Source organism: Rhipicephalus microplus, chromosome 10 (assembly GCF_043290135.1).
Source record: "Rhipicephalus microplus isolate Deutch F79 chromosome 10, USDA_Rmic, whole genome shotgun sequence".
NCBI classification, from domain to species: domain Eukaryota; kingdom Metazoa; phylum Arthropoda; class Arachnida; order Ixodida; family Ixodidae; genus Rhipicephalus; species Rhipicephalus microplus.
In genome coordinates this window covers 100,285,342-100,306,249 of record NC_134709.1, presented here as the reverse complement: position 1 = coordinate 100,306,249, position 20,908 = coordinate 100,285,342, and the positions used below count along the sequence as shown (strand labels likewise).

General features: G+C 44.3%; 2 protein-coding genes across 3 annotated transcripts in view; one reads left to right on the top strand and one right to left on the bottom strand.

The window, feature by feature from the left end:
• The first annotated feature begins 943 nt into the window (after positions 1-943).
• LOC119180704 (uncharacterized) lies at positions 944-8,150 on the top strand. The gene is made up of 2 exons (XM_037431834.2): positions 944-1,396; positions 4,615-8,150. The coding sequence occupies exons 1-2, from the start codon at positions 1,142-1,144 to the stop codon at positions 4,855-4,857; spliced, it is 498 nt and encodes a 165-aa protein (XP_037287731.2). The 5' UTR covers positions 944-1,141; the 3' UTR covers positions 4,858-8,150.
• Positions 8,151-11,494: 3,344 nt separating this feature from the next.
• The window catches only part of LOC142774829 (TBC1 domain family member 7-like), a 54,223-nt gene continuing 44,809 nt past the window's right edge, over positions 11,495-20,908 (bottom strand). For both annotated transcript variants that reach the window (XM_075875951.1, XM_075875950.1), the window contains one exon: positions 11,495-11,789. In XM_075875951.1, the coding sequence (XP_075732066.1) occupies positions 11,742-11,789 (48 nt within the window). In that variant the 3' untranslated portion in view covers positions 11,495-11,741. The remainder of the gene's footprint in view (positions 11,790-20,908) is intronic.

Sequence of the window (20,908 nt, the reverse complement as noted above, 5' to 3'; positions counted from 1 at the left end):
AGACAACGCGCTCATGCTGTCTCAAATGATCGAGTGAATGAATGAATGAATGAAAAGAAATATTGAATAACGAACAAATAAATATACTTGTTTAACGACTAATAGATGTGCCAAGCTCGCGAATGTACGGTTGTAATGATAAACGCGGCGACCTTGCATCGCGAACAGCCCGCCTATTTGATATTTGGTATATGCAGGGATCGCAATGATCTAGCCGATATTCGCATTCATTAATAAAATCGAATACTAAATGGCACGGCATTGCAAGCTTTCACCTGCAGTGCCATAAAACTCCCTAAATTTGCCAAGTTCCCGACCAGCTGTGCCAAAACATGTGAACAATTGTCCCAGATGACGAAGTGCACCCTAAGTATGAAAAAAGAGGAGATGATTCTTGTCGTTAAATTGGACGGCGCTAATTATTGGTCATGTATCTGAATTGACGTGAAGAAATTTATCGTACGTGTTGTGAGCTATTTTCAATTAATGCATGCACTGGTGCTGGAAGCTCATAAACATTTTTTTTTTCTTTAACAGCATGCGCTAGTCGGGTGTTTGCACTTTCAAATCTAAGAGTAGTATAATAATTGTTGACGTTGAACGTCCCAAGAGCACAAATTGATTATGCGTAAGAGGTTAAAGCAAAGTTTAGTAGAGGGTTCCTGAAATATAGACGTGTTGCCGGGATTCTTTACCATGCGCAGAGATTCGTAAATATTGTAGGAAAAGCTATGTTAACGACCACCTAATTTAAACTACACACACGGACCTCAAGCATTCCATCAAAATCGCTTCGAATCTAAGGGCAGCTATCGTTCACGATACTTGACGGGCCAAAACCGAGCATAAAAACCGAAGCTACCGCTTATTGTCGCGGCCAGTCCCATCATCATCGAATTCGGCGTCGACCAATCCAACCAAGTCAAGACAAGTCAATCCCAGTCGACCTTGACTTTTGCGTGAGCTGTGCAGACGATCGTGCTGCAGCCGGCGCAGTGCGTTGTTGAAACGTGTTAGCGTTAATTACCGATGCGTTGTTCGGCGTATTTCGAAACTAGAAAGGCCCGATCTCGGTCTTCCATCCCTTCAATGTGAGGTAGCCGTCTTCACGGACTTCAGCTGTGGTGGTGGTGGCCACGCCATGCGTTTGCCTAGCTTCAATCGGCTGCTGCAGATCTCCGGTTTGGTCGGAATCGGTCTGGTGGGCAGCACTTTCTGGTTCAAGAATTACCTGGCCAACAAGATGACTGAGTTGGAGTACTACAAGATTGCCATGTCCACGCTGCAGGGAAATGCTGCGGCCATGAGACTTCTCGGGGAACCGCTCAAAGAACGTCGCATCGACATCAGCGACACGGACGGCACCAAAACGAGACCGCACCGAGCTCAAATGAAAGTAATAGGCCCCTTTAATTAAGGCTGGCATGACATGATTAGAAGCTTTAGAAGAACTTCTTGCTGGGTGAGCGGGCGCTTATCTGACGTAGGATATGGCGCGCACATAAGCGAACGAACGAAGAAAAGGAATTTTAGGAGTACGTTTCTGTCTTTGATACAATCTTAATTCAAACCAACAGAGGGTGAAACCCGCGATGGTACAGGGGACGTTAATTGTACTGTTTTCTTCACTGTATTTTAATAATTATTGATATAATTAGGAAGAAAGTACGTAGAAAAGTAAGGTTGTCCTTTTGTTCGCCTTACTTCATTCGCAATTATTTGGAAATTACTGCACAGTTAAAAAAAACAGCACACGTAATGTCTCTTATACCTTCCTTGGCTTTATTATGCGTTGGTTTTTATTAAATTTGTAGGAAACAAAGAATGAACAATCTAAAAGAAGAGAACGGAAACTATGAACTGGTTTTACACGTTCTTAAGTCTGCATATACCAGTAAGTTTAAATGTCCCATTGAAAAGGAAGGGGATAAAGGAAGAAGGCATGCAATACAGGATCAACTCACATGAAACAAAACCTGCGAAAAAATATGCGTTATGTTGCATACAAATTGACAGGTCTGTCGCTTACACAGTCACCCCCCTTTTCAGTAACGAAAAAGCTTTGCTAATTCAATGCTCTACTCTGGTTCTACCCGTGTACTCAGATTTGGGTGCACGTTAAAGAACCCCAAGTGGTCAAAATTTCCGGAGCCCTCCACTACGGCGTCTCTCAATCATATGGTGGTTTTGGGACGTTAAACCCCACAAATCAATCAAATCTGGTTCTACTCTTTTTCAGTAACTTTTAGGGAAAGGTTCGCATGCTACGCTTGGTACTGCCAAGAGCGGGCACATTCCCTTCTTCTCAGTTTCAGAGTGACAAAGCACCGAGAATTGAGTGAGAAGGGAAGGATCCATAATCTGCGGCATCACCACTGCACCAAGTGGTTAGGACTATTGAACTCGTTTCACTCCATGAAATTCACGAGTGTGTCGAGGTGGTAGAGTGGCTACGGTGCTCAGGTACTGATGGGAAGGTCACGGGCTCATCCCGGCCGTCGCGGTCGAATTCGATAAAAACCAAATGCTTGAAGCCTGCTTATTGTGCAATGTTAGTGCAAGCTAAGGAACACCTGAAGGTTTAACTTTACAGAGCCCTTCACTATGGGGTTCCTCTTAATCACATTGTGTTTGCGGAATGTAAAACTAAAAAATCGTTAACTATTCTGAGTTGCATCAAAACTGTTAAATACGGCATTTATCGTGCAACACTGCACTCATAAACTAATTGCACTCAGCAAAGCTATTGTGTGCAATTAGTTGACAAACTGCTAATTTAGTGCATAATTATAGTTTTAGTCAAAGCATTTGTTTTTTTTTTCACGATGCACACTGAAAAAATGTGAGCTTATTTGTAATCATAAGTGAAAACAAGAGCAGCAGTTTGGGCATAGATTGAAATTTCAATGATCGATTTTCAAGCCAGTTGGACATATTGGTTAGCTCTGGTTTTAGTTGACATTGAAACCGAGCGCCTGATTGTGGTGTTAGAGAATATAAAGAACTAATTGATTTTTAACTTGTCAATAAACTACCATTTCATAATTTCGAAAACACTACTCTTACCGCGAGATGATGATTGGTAACCGACAAATCACTCGTAAAGAAAATGCAGGGGGAGATGCCACCATCCGATTCCGGGAAGTCGCACCACCCAACACCGGGACGTCATACATTTTGAAGGTGTCTACCGGGTCCTAGGTAGCTTGTACTTTATAAAAATGAAGTAAATTGTCATTCGTGGGTGCCATAGACCAAACATACAATGTTTCAGAAAATCTTGTCAAGCCAATCTCAAGAAAATACGAAAAATATATTTTGAAAGTTTTTTTCATCATGCACGTAGATTTCAGCATGAAATCTAAAAATGAAGCTTCAACTATGATTTTATCTGCAAATAATGAACTTATCATTGTGAAACATATGGCATTACAGTTCTCATAGTACAGTTTGTCAATCGAAACCAAGTCAGTGTTTCGATTTAGTGTCCATTCAAATAAATTCATGCTGGGTGAATTACACAGGTACTGCAGAGGGCATCAGAGAAGGGCGTTGTGGGATGAAAGCACGAAATTCACTTGTGTTATTGGAAACAAATAAATTGTCTGACATGAGGTAATTGTTATTCATTGAGCAGCCCTTCATCATGCAGCAGACATAAACATACATATGATCATGATTACTTTCTTCATTGTAGATAAAATTTTTCTTATTGTCATGTGTGCCGGCTCTTACTAATAAATGTTACTTGTCATCGGCACAAAGCCCACTTTTCTGAAGTTGGGAACCTGGGGACGACTTTAATTAGCCGAACCAGTTTCAAAATTCTTGCTTCTCATCACTAGCATACTTACTCAATAATATGTACACTTTTTTTTTTTGAAACCATCACAAGGTGTGGCCCTCGCATGAATAAGGCTTACGACTGTCTGATGAAACTACAAATGATGTCCAAAATAATGTACAAATGCTTGATAGATGTTCAAAACATATGCACAAACATAGTAATGCAAACATTTAATACTATCACAGACTTATTCAAGAATTGGCACTTCTGATCTAGTTCGGCTTTGTTCCCACAGCTTTCTGCCCAAACACGTGCCCAAAGATTGTCGTTGCAAGAAAATGGGCATAGATCTTTCATGAAACGTCTCGGTTTAAGATTTTTTAACCCCACCTTGGGAGACAAAAGTGCATGTCTAGACGAGTGAACACAGTACCCTTCACACAGTGCTCCCAAGGTATGCGATGCAGGGATCACTTCATTTGGCTACACATAAGTTCCTGACAGCCATACACTAAGTATGGCTGCCAAGAACTCGTGTGCACGTAAGATGAACGTCAGGTGAAGAAACTATTTCTAGCAGGCTTATTGAACAGGACATATTTCCAGCTGGAAAGACTTTCACTTGGACCCCCCCCCCCCCAGCAGTTGAAGAAAATCTGAGTGTGCCCTTGGCCATACTACGTCCTATGCCTTTGGTTTCTTCTAGTGCGGTATACCATTTTGTGGTGAAAACACAGCTATAATTCAAGAACACTTCTGGTGGTCAAGTGCCTTCATTAATCTCTTCACCTTCTTACACACAACTCTGCGCTTCTTTGCGACTCAAGGTGCCAATCCAAGGCTCCAAGCAGCGGGGCGAGCTCTACCTGTGGGCGGAACGACATGCGCTGGATGTGCCTTGGGAGCTGCTCCGGCTTGAACTTGGCTTGGAAGCGCACAGGGACAAGCGGCTTCTAGTCTACTACAATCCAAAGTATGCCAAAGACTATGTGAAAGACTTTGACGTTGACGTGATGCCCTTGGTCGCTTCGACAGAGTCCACTCAACCACGCAGTATGCCCTCGAGCTAACCCACACTTCACGTGGTAGTTTGTCCAGGCTGATATGGATTTTGAACTCATCTGTCTAGGCTTGTACTGACTGAGTGACAAACCGTCTTGGCATGTTTGTGGTGTCCCTGAGGCACAAGCTATACATAGCCTTTAGAGATGAACTTCCAACTCTTTTATGTGGTGATTGGTGCAGGAGTCGAACATTGCAGTGCGCATTGCAGTGGGTTTTTGCCTGATACCGCATCTACCCATTTTGCTTACAATAAATCATAAGTGTATGTATGTGTTTCGTGGTAATCTGTTGTCACAACTATGGCATCAAGTGCTTTATGCTGTCCTTCATGCCTCAGCACAAAGTACAGCTGAAGCGACAAATGGTGCTGCCATTATAAACTGGCTTTTGATGCACACGTTTAATTTTGAAGTGTTTCCAACAGTGACCAGAAGAAGTTGCACCTATCTATTGAATAATAATAATAATAAAAAGCACTTTACAATTAAGCATCCTACAAACAGTCTTTGCGAGCTCTCTATTTTTCAAATTTGCAATTTAGTAAAAGATTCTTTCAATGGTTTCGTGATGCACGCCATACCTTAGCAACAATGCAAGAAACACAAACAAGAAATTATTAAAGCGCCGTCCATTGCATTTTCTTGTCAACGCATCTTCTACTGTCGTTAGCATTTAACCTGTAATTACATGTTAGCTGCTCTTTTGTAATGCTGCTGTGTTACTTTTTCATGCACTTTGTTTGTGCCAAAATCCTGCTTACTGGCACAAAATTCTCGTGCCTTGTAATTTATCCGCGAAGTTTTATTGGTTTATGAATATTCGTCAGTGCATACATATTTTATTCCTATTGGCTATTTCTATTCATTCATTGTGTCTATTGTAATGCAATGTCATAATTACTATATGATACTACGTTGTTCCCTTTTAGTACCTTTTTTCTCTTTGGAGCTGCCTTTGTGATTCTATACAACAAAGTCTTAGCAATTATTCTACATCCCCCCCTTACGTAATGGGTCCAAAGGATTGTGAGATGTTAATGTAAAAAATGAAGATAAAATTTATGGTGAAAAAAATTATAGGTAGACAGAAATTGATGTTCTGTATACCCAAAATATGAAACAAGTGCCGAAGGGGATAAGTTAAAAAGGGTCATGTATTGCTTGTTCCTGTGGCACTGCTGCATATTCAAGTTGAGTTTCAAAATAAATTATATACAGATGTTTCTCAGGATAAAGTCACCATATAAACAGCACCTGCAAAAAAAATTTTTTGCCGGCATCTATAGACTATTTTACCTCAGACATATAGGTGCAGAAATTGTGGGCTGTTAAGTCAATGTTTCCTTGTTTTTGTATATTGCAATGTGTGTGAGTTAATAAGGCAATGAAACATCGTGTGCACCAATTCAACCGTTTCCATGTGTATGCATCCACTGTAACGCTGTTCGATTAGTTGTTAAAGATGCAAAACAAAAGTATAAAAGCCCAGCATGGAGGCATGGAAACTCCCCTGTAAAATAGTCTAATTGTTTCAACCAATGGTGGTGAGTACTCTAAAGCAAGCAATTAAAATTAGGGAGGTGTGCACAGCCTGTGCTGGACAAAGGAGCAGCATATTTTTTTGTCTCACTTTTCTGTTTCCGATTCACTCGTGACTGCTGCTGTCTAGCTACTCGCGTAGTGTCGCACTCCACGACAGCAGGCCACCCAGTATGCGAAACTTGGGTATTTTTGCACAATACCGAAATGTGAAAACACTCTTGCACTTTTACAATGTCACAAATGCCATAGTGCTACTATGCTTGCTGGAATCCCTTCTTTGCCCTAACTGCCTCAGCGAGATAGAGGCCTATTTAGCAACAGATGTGCTTGACTTTCCATTTTTTTATGTAGAAACGCCCCGTAACCCAAATGCGAAAATTGCTACACAATTTCATCAAGTCGCATCTATTAGTATAAGTAAGCGTCGTTGGTTGTTGAGGCGTGTTGGACTGCGTGTGCACACTGAAAATGATGAAATTTAGTTCTTTTTATGTTTGCATCAATAGGATTAAGGACACTCAAATGGCCAGCTCAGATGGGTAAATAATTGTAAAACTCTGTTACAGCAGTGCACTTAGTGGCAAGACTATTCTGGTTTCAGAAATAGATCACAACAAGATTTTTGTGGTTTATGCTTAAATTGCCGCGAGACATGTACTAGCGAAACTCATTGTGCACAAGTCTTGTGTCTAGACTCCATTACACACAAGACTTGTGTGTAGCAGCAACTTAACAACTTTGACAGGTTGTACTGCTGGTAGGCAACTCTGTTATGTATCTGATTATGTAGTAAAGTGATTATCAGTATTTGAATGACATAAGTCCAACAAATGGATGCGACAAAGGGTACAGTTCCTATAACAAAGCAGACCACTGTACGCCTCCTTTCTAAAGTTTGCAAGGCAATGTGCCTGCTAGTTCGATCTCGTCGACAGTCACATAGCTGACAGTAAGCACGATAGTACACCGCTGCATTATCTCCACAACTGGTCCGCCCTATTCGGATCAGCCGTTCTGCTGTCATTGCCACCATAGGGTTTCCTACAATACTTACTAGAGGCAATTCAGGCGCTAGTGACTATGGGAGCTGCAACGTACGGCGCTTCAGCCAACGTGGAAGTGATCGGTAGTGCACAAATTTGCCGAGTCTTCGTTCTTCCACCTCTGTTTGGTTTCTTGGGGCCCGGATCCACTTTGTCGCAAGACGAAGTTCTGCAAAGGTTCAGCAGTTGCGCTTCACCACCTCGACCTTTCTGGGCTTTCCAGTTCAAATCGGCTCCTGAAGTTCGCAAAGGTCCGTTATTTCATTTGAAACAAAACCAATAAAACCAAAACACAACAATGAACAAAGCCACAAGTGTGTTCAAAGCCGAAAGCACGAAAATTAGGCAAATTTGTGTACTGCCCGTGATTACCATGATGGCTCAACGATCGCAGTGCCTGAGTTTCATACGGTTAACTTTAAGAAACTCTATTATTACCACACCAAAGTGGGCCGATCACAGATAAAGTAATTGTAAGTCACGTAGGTAATGTTCTCGCAGCCCCTTTTTTTTCGTAGAGCTGTCACATCGCAGGGTATTGCCACATGTATATTCAAAATTTATATCCGCCATGCATATCCCCACACACGTGCATTGGCGCAATGGATGCAGCCGCCAACAGTGAATTCCTCAAACGTAGGCGGCAGACGCATGCACCCACAATATAATATCGCCACAGAGAGAAAAAAACACAAAGCCTTAAATATGTAACAACAGATTTCCTTGCTAGATGATCACCATGCTCCCCTCTCAGATAGTCATTGCACCTCAGCATTTAACACCTTCTTTTGATCCGTTTTCACCCGGGAAGACCACGCCGACGTTCCGAACGTTCCCGATCTCAACATAGATTATATGCAACCTATTGAAATAACGCCTGAGGGTATCGCACTTCTTGTCACTAATCTTAAACTATCTACTTCAGCTGGCATTGACGGTATAAATTCCAAACTTCTGAAAAACACCCTTTCTGTTTCTGTTAATATCCTGTATCACCTTTTCAGACAATCATTAGCAACAGGCCAGCTTCCCATTGACTGGAAGATTGGTAAAATAGTCCCTGTGTTTAAAGCTGGCGATAAACATTCACCCGAAAGTTATCGCCCCATCTCTCTCACGTGCATCTGCTGCAAGCTCCTGGAACATATAATCGCTTCTCATGTTTTCAGGCACTTAGAATCTAACCATTACTTTTTTATCAACCAACATGGATTTAGAAAAGGTTTTTCGTGCGAAACACAGCTGCTGGAATTTACGTCAGAACTACATTGCAACATCAACAGTAACCTTCAGACTGACTGCATTTTTCTCGATTTTTCAAAAGCATTTGATCGCGTACCCCACTGTCGTCTGATTTCTAAATTATCTTCACTCCGATTAGATTCGCTCACTTTATCTTGGCTTCGAAACTTTCTTTCACTCCGCCAGCAGTTCACGGTAATAAACAATATCCAATCCCCTCTTTCCCACGTAACCTCAGGTGTACCGCAGGGGTGCGTCCTCGGCCCCCTGCTGTTCTTAATTTATATTAACGATTTGCCAATCAGCACCTCATCTCGCATGCGAATTTTCGCCGATGATTGCATTATATATCGCTCAATAACCTGTACCGATGATCACCTAACACTGCAAAACGACCTCAACAAGATTAATGACTGGTGCAAAAAATGGCTTATGTCGCTAAACAAGCAGAAGTGCAAAATTATGTGTTTTACACGCAAGCAACATATTTCTAGCCATTCGTACATAATTGATGACTACCCTCTGTCGTATGCATCATCCTACAAGTACCTCGGTATTCATTTCACACCAAATCTTTCTTGGTCACACCATATCACCACCATTTGTGCGAAAGCTTCAAAATCATTGGGTTACTTACGCCGCAACTTGCATAGTTGCCCATCCCATGTTCGGCAGCTAGCTTATCAGACCTTCGTTCGCCCACAACTTGAATTCGCCGCATCGATCTGGTCCCCATACCAAAATTACTTAATCAACATGCTTGAAGCTATTCAAAATAGGGCAGCCCGATTCATCTCACGAAATTACGACTACAATAGCAGCATAACGGAAATTAAACTTTGCCTTTCTCTTCAACTGTTGAGTACTCGGCGGGATATTTCTCTCCTATGCCTCTTCCATAAGTATGTTTACAGTAACAAACCATTCCCATTTCAACTCGATAAACCTTGCGTTACATCTCGTAGGCTGCATAATAACTTAAGTTTCACGCGATTATATGGGTCAACGGACGCCTTTAACTCATCGGCTCTTCCTCGCGTCATCCGCTTGTGGAATGATCTCTCGAATGACATTGTATATCAATCAGACCCCGAAAAATTCAGACAACTTCTTCACTCTTTCTTTCAGTCATAGAGACTTCGATTGGTTTTTTTTTACAAGTATTTGTTGCACCTCCTGTATCGTTCCAGTGTAATTATATTCATTCGTTTTTTCCATTTTCCTCCCGCTTACAGCTTAGGGCCTTGCGTTCGTTCAGTAAAGAGCACGCACTTTTTTTTTTTTTTTCGCTTCACACTTTGTGACCGCCTGCATTTTCCTACTTTATAATGTTCTTATACACACGAGAAAAACTCTCTTATCGCCCTTTATTATCCTGTATTTCTTAAACAAGAACAAATTGCTTTCTGCGCGCTGCTCTAAAATATTTTTGGCTACGTGTGTGCTAGGTGTTTTTTAGTAAGTGTATTGCGGATATTTGTTCTCCTCCCACCAGCAATGTTCCGATGTGTAACTTCAAATGACTTTTTGTACATTCTCTCTTTAGTGACGTATAACGCGTTATTTTTTGTTGAGTTCTTTCAAAGTTTGATGTTTCCTTACGGTTTTGTCGCGACACTCACCCTTTGTAACCCCCCTTACACAATGCCCTGCAACAAGGGCCTGTAAGGTATTTTTAAATAAATAAAAATAAATAAATAAACAAAATTGACATTCTGTTCTCACGGTCCGATGTTTGGATCCTACTGAACCTCATTGAAATTCTTTCATTTTCTTTTGTTCTTTTTTGTATTTACTGCAACAAAGGTTTCGAAGCTTCTTTCTGTGACCCAGCCTGCGTTTGTGCCTTCGTGTTTTCGTTCTGAACCATGACATTGCATCGCAACCTACAATAACCTTCCATAACCAATTCACCCAGAAGTGTAGCTCTGGTACTGAGCATCTTTTTGTTTATTCATTTTTTTATAGAAGGCCCTGCTATTGCAGACGCATGACGCGTGCATGATTTTATGGTGCCTGTTCCTTGTAACAAAGCCTCTAAAAGGCACTAAAGAAATTAACTAGGCTCAATTATATGACACCAACATTTACGATGTGCATGACATAATAGACCGAGCCGGACAAAATCATGAGCTAATGCGGAAATCTCCAAGTGTAGTCACCATCGTAACTTTTTTTTTTTTCTTACAAAAACTCCTCAAGTCAAGAATGACAGTTTACACCGGAAGAGAAGTTCTGCAACTCTCTTTGTCTGGGGAATACTGCCACGCAAAGACATTGTAAATATAGTAATGTAACAATGTCACATGTGGAGAAGTGCCGTATTCGATTTGCAACTTCGCAATCCGTGGCTGCAGCATATAGTTTGCCTCATGTACTGTTCATTTCAAGAAGTGGAAACTTAGATGGTTTTCTGCACCGCTAATCCGAAATCTGTGCTTCTGATTTAGCGTTACGCCAACTCCTGGTCAGCTAGAAGTTTTACAGAGTTGTGGTACTGAAAGGTGGATGTGCGTGTCATTATTGGCAGACGTTCAGAAACAACAAGGCTTGTTAACGCAACATTGCAACTTCATTTAATGTGTGAATGTAATGTTTAAGAAATAATGAACACATACTCAAAGAATGCTCATCTTCCTCTGTCTCTGTTTTCTTTTGTGTATATTAATTTTTTGCACTCTATTTAGTAATAACAATTGTAGACCAACTAGCCCATCAGATTGTCTTCCTCATTAACATGCAATGAATTAATCGGTCAATAAAAAAAGACAAGAGTAGTGCTCAGGCTAGAAAAAGCGTCAACCCGGGGAGACACATTTGATCACATTCGTTTTTATTTAATTAGTTACTGAACCTAACTTGCACAACAAATTCACGAACACAACCTTCGCACGTTCACGCTCTCACACACCACTGACGTAACCCACTCGACACCAACAGTCCACCACGCAGAATCACACGTATTTACAAAAAAGCACGCATGCCGTTGCTGAAGAGCACGCTGGCCGCACGAATCCACTCGCGTCGCAAACAGTCCTAGAGTTGCACGGCGCCACCCGGGCGTCATTCCAATGCCCTGTTCACCACAGCTTCGGAGGTCTCTTTGGAAATCTGAAACAAAGAAAATTAAAACAATGGGCTTGTGCGAACATCACAACTTTTTTTTTTACTTGAAGTGAAGTCAAGGCAAATGGTAATTAGCACTGGGTGATTTCAAAGCAAACTCAAACAATAGCTAGATTTGAAACATAGTGGGGCGCAGAAGAAGAAAAGTTAGTTTCGTTGGGTTTTATGGCACAAAAGCAACAATGGCTATGATGCGCCAGACACTAGGTGATTTTGATAATAGTGTTAAAATGTGAGGTGAAAAACAGATTTCTGTTTACAGTTTGTTTAAAAGACCTGCGGCCTCTAGAAACCGAAAAACATCCTGTATGGGAATAAGTGCATTTTCTGATAGTATTAACATTGGGTGTAGAGGTGTTTGTGTTCTGTAAAATCGTTTCAAATAAGCGTGTCTTCTTTTTACAAAGACTGGGCATGTTATTAAAATATTATTGATAGAGGTTCCTTGCAATGTTCGCATTCTGGCTGATCTCCGCGCAATAAAATGTTGTGGGTGAGTATGACCTATCCGAAGACGGCATAGTGTTACTTCGATGAAGCGCTTTTGGTGATTGCACGACTTCCATTCTTGTAGAATAGGCTTGACAATTTGAAGTTTGTTATGCACTTGAACCTGCCACTCTTCTTGTCATTTTGCCCTAAAGGCTGTCCGACAACTGTTGGAACAGTCTCTCAATGGTGCCCTTATTTCTGCTATGCTTTGATGGCCTGTCCTTGTTGCTACCCTGTCTGCCTTTTCGTTTCCTGGGATACCAACATGGCTCGGCACCCATACAAGTCGGATTGTCTTGCCATTTTTCTCAGCTCTTTCTAGCTTCTGTAAAATGTCCCCGAGAAACGGTTCGTTTTCCGACCTTAAATGTAGGGCTTTTAATGCGCTAAGTGAGTCAGTGAATATGACAGCTTTTTTGTGATTTCTTGATGAAATTTCTTCGAGAGCAATCAAAAGAGCATATGCTTCTGCTGTGAAGATAGATACAAATGGCGGCAGTCTTATACATGTTTCTGAGTGTTTTGATATGACAGCACTTCCTGTATATTCTTGTGCTTTTGACCCATCAGTGTAGTATTCAAAGTGTGCGTTATATTTTTCTTGTACGGCTAGGAAATCCTGGATAATTTGTTCCTGTGGAGTTTCCTTCTTCTTTAAATGAGCTAAAGAAGGGTCAGTGTAGTGCGAAAAGTCCAACGATGGAGCCAGTCTTTCTGGCATTCGGACAACGCCTAGTGCCTGATTCGGTACTTTGTAGTCTAGACATATTTCTTCAAAGCACAGGAGAAGTGGTCTTATCATGTGCGGTCTGTTGTATTGTATTCTGGTACCGATGTGAGAGACAATAGTGTGACATATGTGGCTTGGTTTCGATCGGGTTCTTAATACATAGGATACAGTAAGTAGCGCTCTTCTTTGTTCCAGGCAAGGCTCGTTGCTCTCAGCATATAAGCTCTGGACAGGTGAGATTCTATACGCCCCAGTCGCCAAGCGCAGTCCATGATTATGTATTGGGTCAAGACGTTTGAGGTAAGATTTTCCGGCTGAATCGTAAATAACGCTGCTGTAGTCAAGTATGTTGCCCACGATCGAGCGGTATATGCGTAAAAGGCAGGCTCGATCGGCACCCCAGTGTTTCCACGATAGTATTTTCAGAATGTTGAGCACTTTGTTTGCTTTCTTTTTTGTGTAATTCATGTGGGAAATGAAGTTTAGAGACAAACGAGAAAAGAGGAAGTTTAGTTTCCTGTCAAAGACTGGGCCTAGGAACTGGTGTTCTGACTTGAGTGGCAGTACACTGTTGTTGATTTTAAGAACAGGGTCCGGATACAAGCCGCGCTTTTGTGAGAAAAGTAGGGTAATGGTTTTCCGGGTAGAAAAGCGAAAGCCGTTTTGATCTGCCCATTTCGTCAGTTTGTTGATGGTTAGCTGCAGCTGCCTTTCACATGTGAATATGCTTGAGGTTCGACATGCTATCTGAAGATTGTCAACATATAATGAGTGCATGATGGAGGGTGGGATTACTTCATTAACTGAATTCATTTTGACTACGAAGAGTGCAGTGCTTAACACGCAACCCTGCGGCACACAATTCTCTTGGACAAAAACACGCGATAGTGTGGAGCCCAACCGTACCTGAAAGTTTCGGTTTGATAGAAAGTCAGAGAGGCAGTCAAGCATTCTTCCGCGTATTCCGAGATTCGCCAGGTCTCTCAGTATACCGTACCTCCACGTAGTGTCGTAGGCCTTCTCCAGGTCAAAAAACACTGCTAGGCAGTGTTGCCTATGTAAGAAGGCCTCACGTACTGTGTGTTCGAGACGGACAAGATGATCGATCGTTGAATGGCCTTTCTTATACCCACACTGATGACCATCTAGTAGGTTCTCTATTTCAAGGGTGTATGTTAGCCTTATGTTTATTATGCTTTCGTATGATTTTGCCATACAGCTTGTAAGTGCTATGGGCCTATAGCTACCCGGTGAAGTGGGTGGTTTTCCAGTCTTTAGAAATGGCACTATGGTTGCCATTTTCCATTTTGTAGGCATTTTGCCAGTTTTCCAAATCACGTTAAAGAACTTCAATAATGCTTGCACGGAAGCTTGAGACAGGTGCGCGAGCATTGTGTAATGAATTCTGTCTGGCCCGACTGCTGTCTTTCTTGCCGCCGAAAGCACAGTGCTTAACTCTTGTAGTGTCAAGGGAGCATTGTACAGCTCATCTAGGTTACTGGTAGTTTTTGTTTTTCGGTTGTCTGTTTGTATGCCAGAAAGGGTGGCGTGTAATTAGCGGAACTGGATATAGTGTAAAAGTGTTCGCCTAAAATGTTCGCCTGCTCCACTAGTGATGCCTGTGTGCCTGGGTCTGTAAGTATGGGTATTGCGTATGAGGAGTAGTCGCCGCTAAATTTTCTAATTTGGTTCCACATTTTCTTGTATGTGGTTGTGCTATTGATTGTAGATATGTACTTCTGCCAGGACGATTTTTCTGCATCTCTACGAATATATTGTGCTTTTGCTTTAACTTGTTTGAATGCGAGGAGGTTGTAACATGTGGGGTACCTAGGGAAGTTGCACAATGCTTTATTTTGTAGTTTTTTGGATTTTGCACACTCACTGGTCTACCATGGCTTTAGCTTTCTTCTCACTAGTCCTGAAGACTGGGGAATAGCTTGCTCTGCCGCAGACAGTGTGCAATCGGTGCACTTGTCATTTATTTCATCTACTGTTAGGTGTTCAGAGAGCTCATCCTGTAGATTAGCTCTCTGTGTAAACAAAGGCCAGTTAGCTTTGTGAAGCTTCCAACGCTTTGGTCGAGAGCGTATGGTCGGAAGTGGTGATGTTAGTTTTACAATCGACGGTAGATGGTCACTACCGTAAGGGTTGTTTATTGTTTCCCATGTAAAATCAGCAAACAGTGAGCTAGAGCACAGTGCCAAATCCAAGCAACTCATGGTTCCTGTGCCTGGAGAGCAGTATGTTGGTGATCCAGTGTTTAAAACACACATTGTTCGTAATATAGTGAATAAGGAAGACGTTGATACCATCAGCTTAACTATCATCACCACAAGAAAAAGGCACGAGATCGACAATCGAGCACCGTCATCTGGGTCCACCTGCGTTCCCTTCGAGCTACCACCCGCTTGCTCAGTTCCTTCAATAAACCCCCTTTACAATTGGTGGATCGTGCTGGGTAACTACATCACCTACACCCTGGAACTCCGATCCCGCACCCTGCCGTCGACCATGCAAGTTGACGCTGCCCAACAGACACCACCTCTCGCGGCCGCTACTTGCCCCGGTTTACCAGCAAGACCCCCCGATCTTTTCGGGCGCCAAAGACCAGGACGTTGAGGACCGGCTGTATACGAAAAAGTCAATGGACCAAACAGGTGGGATGACGCTGCCAAGTTGAGCACTGTCAACTTTTACTTGGCTAATGTGGCAAAGCTGTTGTACACAAACCACGAATCCGTGTTCGAAAACTGAACCGCTTTCAAGCAGGCAATATCCTCGGTTTTCGGTCGCCCGGTCGTGCGGAAGTTGCGCGCCGAACAACCCCTGCCTACACGGGCACAAGAACCTGGCGAAACGTTTACCGCCTATATCGAAGATATACTCGATCTCTGCAGGCGCGTCGATGCCGCAATGAGCGAAAGTGCCAAAATCCAGCACATTATGAAAGGTGTCGATGACGACGTATTTCAAATGCTCCTTGCGAAGTCTCCTGGTAAAGTGTCTGAAGTTGTAACTTTCTGCCAGAGCTACGACGAATTGCGACGGCAACGAGCTCTCACCCGTCATCCATTTCAGCCTAATAACTAATCACTCGCTGCACTGGACGCCGTGCCTGACCACTCCCGCCTTCTAGCACAAATGAAAGGCTTTGTGCGTGAGGAGGTCGCACGTCAGCCTTCCCTCCTGCCGTTTCGTCAGCGCCAAGAGTTCCCGCAGCCGCAGCAAGAGTGACCACCGACCCCGTTAGCTCCCATGTTCCGACATGTGCTTCAGGACCAGATTGCCGAGACTATGCCAGTGCCCTTTCAGCAGCAAGTTGTCGCTGCGCCTCTTACTTATGCTGACGCAGTAAAGAGGCAGCAGCCACACCAGCTCTCGCCGTTCAATGGACTGCCACATGTCACCGCTCCTATTCAGTCTTCTGTCGCATGGGCCCCTCCCCTCGCTACTACAGCCCCGACTCAGCCTTATGTCGCGTGGGCGGCGCCCCTCGCTGCAAATGCCTGGCGAACGCGTGATAACCGGCCCATCTGTTTTGCATGCGGCGGCCTTGGCCATATCTCCCGATACTGCCGTCGTCGCGTGCCCGGCTACACAGACGCCCGATCCCGGATCAACTACATGGACCGACCCCCTTTTGGTTGTGAAAGTTCGGATCATCAGTCAAGCATGCCTTCCCGTGACTATCCGGCAACTTCGTCTCGTCATTCACCTTCACCCAATCATCGCTCCCTGTCACCCATGCGTCCCCGACCAGCCCCTCAAAATGAGGGAAACTAGCCGTCGCAGTTCAGGAGGCAAGATCTGCGCTACCGAAACGTTCATGTCCTCGCACTTAGCTGTCAAATATCATCGAAGTTTTTGTTGACGGCGCCCATGCATATGCTCTTGTAGATACCGGTGCCGCTGTGTCTGTTATAGGCGCCAAACTTTGCCGCAAGCTCCGAAAGGTGACCAAGCTGCTTGGTATGATGTCCCTACGTGCAGCAAATGGAGAACCTGTTCGACCTATAGCCGTTTGCACTGCCCAACTCACAATTGCAGAGGACCGCTACATTGTTGAGTTTATTGTCCTTTCCTCCTGCTCTCATGACATAATACTTGGCTGGGTTTCCTATCGCGTAATCACGCAGTTATAGATTGTGCCCGCTCCGAACTTGAACTGCTTCTGTTGTTTGACCAGCCCTACGACAAGACGAATCGAGCCACACACAAGCTAGTTGTCAAATAAGATACTGACATTCCACCGACAACAGCTGTTTTGCTCTCTGTAGTCCCCGACGACATGCGTGATGAATTAGCATTTTTTGAGCCATCAAGCCTCTTTCTAAGTCGAAAACCACTTCTGCTTCCTTATTCAGCCCTCGCAATTTGTCATGGAACCAGTGCTATCTGCCTTGCCAATGCCTTTCCACATACCATCAAACTGTTTAAAGGCGAATCTCTTGGATGCGTACAGCCCATTAATAATGGACGAATTTTTACCGTGCCGCAAGAATCCTCGCAAAGTGACCTCGCCGCCGTCAGTGCTATTAACCACTTTGACTTACAGGCTTCGAAAGTGTTCGATTCGGCGATCGCAGACGGACTGTCACCATCTGAACGATCTGAACTCCTCCAACTGCTGTACCAATACCGCGAATCTTTCGATGTTGCTCAACCTTCACTTGGCCGCACTTCTACCACTCTACATTACATCGATACCGGCTCCCATGCGCCACTACGACAATGACCGTACAGTGTTTCTGCACCGGAACGCCAAGTTATTACTGAACAGGTGGACGGTATGCTGCAACACGGCGTCATTCAACCTTCACAAAGTCTATGGGCCTCACCTGTAGTGCTCGTTAAATAAAAGGACGGTTCCGTTCGCTTCTGCGTGGATTACCGGCACCTAAATAAGATCACTCAAAAAGACGTGTATTCTTTACCCAGGATTGATGATGCTCTTGATACTTTACAAGGTGCCGAGTCTTTTTTCATCATTAGATTTGCGCTCAGGGTACTCAGGGCAGGTCCCTCTTGCAGACGCCGATCGAACAAAAACAGCCTTCGTGACACTCGACGGTCTATATGAGTTTAATGTCATGCTCTTCGGCCTCTGCAACGCGCCTGCCACCTTCGAGCGCATGATGAACTTGGTTCTTCGTGGTTCAAAGTGGCAAATATGTCTCTGTTATCTCGACGATATTGTCGTCCTTGCTTCAGACTTTGCGACACATCTCGAGCGCCTGAAACACGTCCTCACGTGCCTGAAGAATGCTCAGCTCCAACTCAACATCAAAAAGTGCCACTTCGCTGCGCGGCAACTTACGATTATCGGGCACGTCGTATCAAAGGACGGTATACTTCCAGACCCGGCTAAATTACGTGCTGTCGCCGACTTCCCCAAACCAACGACTATAAAGCAGTTACGGAGCTTCGTGGGGTTATGCTCTTACTTTAGCCGGTTCGTGCGCAACTTCGCCTCTATCATTGCGCCTTTGACCGAACTTCTAGGCAGGGCCACTGATCTTTCGTCATGGTCTTCTGAGTGTGACCAAGCCTTCTATATCCTTCATCATCTCCTCACTTCACCACCAATGCTGCGTCACTACGATCCTACGGCGGCAACTGAGGTCCACACCGACACCAGTGGTGTCGGCCTCGGTGCCGTTCTCGCGCAACGCAAGCCTGGATTCGCAGAGTATGTCGTCGCTTACGCCAGCAGAACTCCCACCAAGGCTGAATTGAACTACACCGTCACCGAGAAAAAATGATTGGTGATCGTTCGGGCGCTTGTCAAGTTCCGCCCATACCTTTATGGCCGTACTTTTGATGTAGTAACAGTCCACCACGCATTATGCTAGTTGTCTTCGCTTAAGGATCCATTGGGTCGTCTTGCCCGTTGGGCTCTTCGACTTCAAGAATGTGACATCCGCGTTGTATATCGTTCCGGCCACAAAAATATTGATGCTGATGCACTATCGTGATCTCCCCTATCCCCGGAAATTGCATTTGTTTCCTCGGACAACACGTTGTCAGCTCTCGAAGACGACACCATCTCTTCTGCACAACGCAATGACCCATGGATCGCTTCGCTTCTTGACGCGTTATCTGAGGCACAGACACTTCCAACCACTCGAACCGTGCGCCGCCGGGCTGCACACTTCAGTATTTGGGATGACCTTTTGTACCGGCGCAGCTATTCAGCAGATGGTAGGAAATGACTACTAGTCATACCCCGAACGCTGCGCTCTACTATCTGCGCGTCGTTTCATTCCCACCCACAATGTGCTCACGGCGGTGTTTTCAAGACCTACGAGCGTTTACGAAAAAGATATTACTGGCGTGGAATGTTTACCTTCGTCCGCCAGTTCATTCGCGGTTGCCACGAATGTCAGCAGCGGAAAAACCCGCCACATCCTGCAACAGGTTCATTGCAGCCCCTTCCATGCCCAGACCGCCCATTCGACCGTGTAGGAATTGACCTCTACGGACCACTACTATTGACAACGGCAGGCAACCGATGGGCTATCGTGGCTGTGGATCATCTTGCACGGTGCGCTGAAACTGCTGCTCTCCCCACAGCTGCAGCACAAGACGTCGCAACTTTCATACTCATTCGTTTTGTGCTTCGTCATGGTCCTCCTGATGAACTCCTCAGTGACCGAGGGCATGTTTTCCTCTCTGATGTAATCCAAGCATCTCTTCAACAGTGCCATATTGCACACCGGAAGAGTACAGCCTACCACCCACAGACGAACGGTTTGACTGAGCGGCTTAATCGTACTGTGGGGGACATGCTCGCGACGCATGTCACTTCTGATCAAACAAACTGGAACCTCGTTCTCCCATTTGTAACATATGCGTATAACACCGCTACGCAAGTCACTACCAGGTTTTCCCCATTTTTTCTCCTGCACAGTCGCCAACCATCGCACACCATCGACACTTTACCGCCATACTCGCCAGATCCCTCCGAATGCAAGCCTGTCTCGAAGCCGCTCGTTACACAGAAGAGTGCCGCAAGCTAGCCAAGCGGCTTACTACATCCGACCAACAGCGCCAGAAGGAGACCCGTGACGACGACCATCGTTCTGCACCAACATTTGTTCCTGGAGCATTTGTATGGCTGCATGTACCGCCCTGCGCCCTTGGTGTATCACCCAAACTACTCTCTAATTATCATGGTCCCTACTGCATGGTCGAGCGTACTTCACCCGTGAACTACGCCATTGAACCCCTCACGCCACCGAGTGACCGTCGTCGGCTTGGACGTGATATTGTTTACGTAAACCGTCTCAAGCCCTACTTCAACCCGCTTGTCCCTACGTGTTAGATTGCCAGGATGGCTTCAACTTTTTCGCCGGGGGTAATTATAGTGAATAAAGAAGATGTTGATACCATCAGGACAACTATCATCAACACAAGAAAAAGGCACGAGATCGACGATCGAACACCGTCATCTGGGTCCGCCTGCGTTCCCTTCGAGCTACCACCCGCTTGCTCAGTTCCTTCAATAAACCCCCTTTACAGTAAGAATGAAATCTTCAATTACCTGCCCTCTACTGTCTGTCTTTACACTCCTGCCATTAAAAAAGGTTTGGGTAGCTGTTCTGCAATCAATTCTAGATCTTTTACAGTAAAATGTGTATGAGGTGGAATGTATATGGAACAAATAGTGATAGTTTTATGTGATAAAATGGTGACTGCGGCCAATTCAATAAAACTGTTAACTATAACTTGTCTTACCGCTATACCACTTTGGACAACAATGGCGACGCCGCCCGACAGCCGGTTGCTTTGTGAGCGGTCGCGACGTATAACAGTGTAACCTTTGAGTATTTTGGTGTTTTTTGGTCCCAGATTCGTTTCCTGCAAGCATAACGCTACA

Coding starts and splice junctions, on each gene's coding strand:
- LOC119180704 (XM_037431834.2), top strand. CDS start 1,142: ATGCGTTTGCCTAGCTTCAATCGGCTGCTGCAGATCTCCGGTTTGGTC. Junction 1,397..4,614: donor CGCACCGAGCTCAAATGAAA/GTAATAGGCCCC, acceptor TTGCGACTCAAG/GTGCCAATCCAAGGCTCCAA.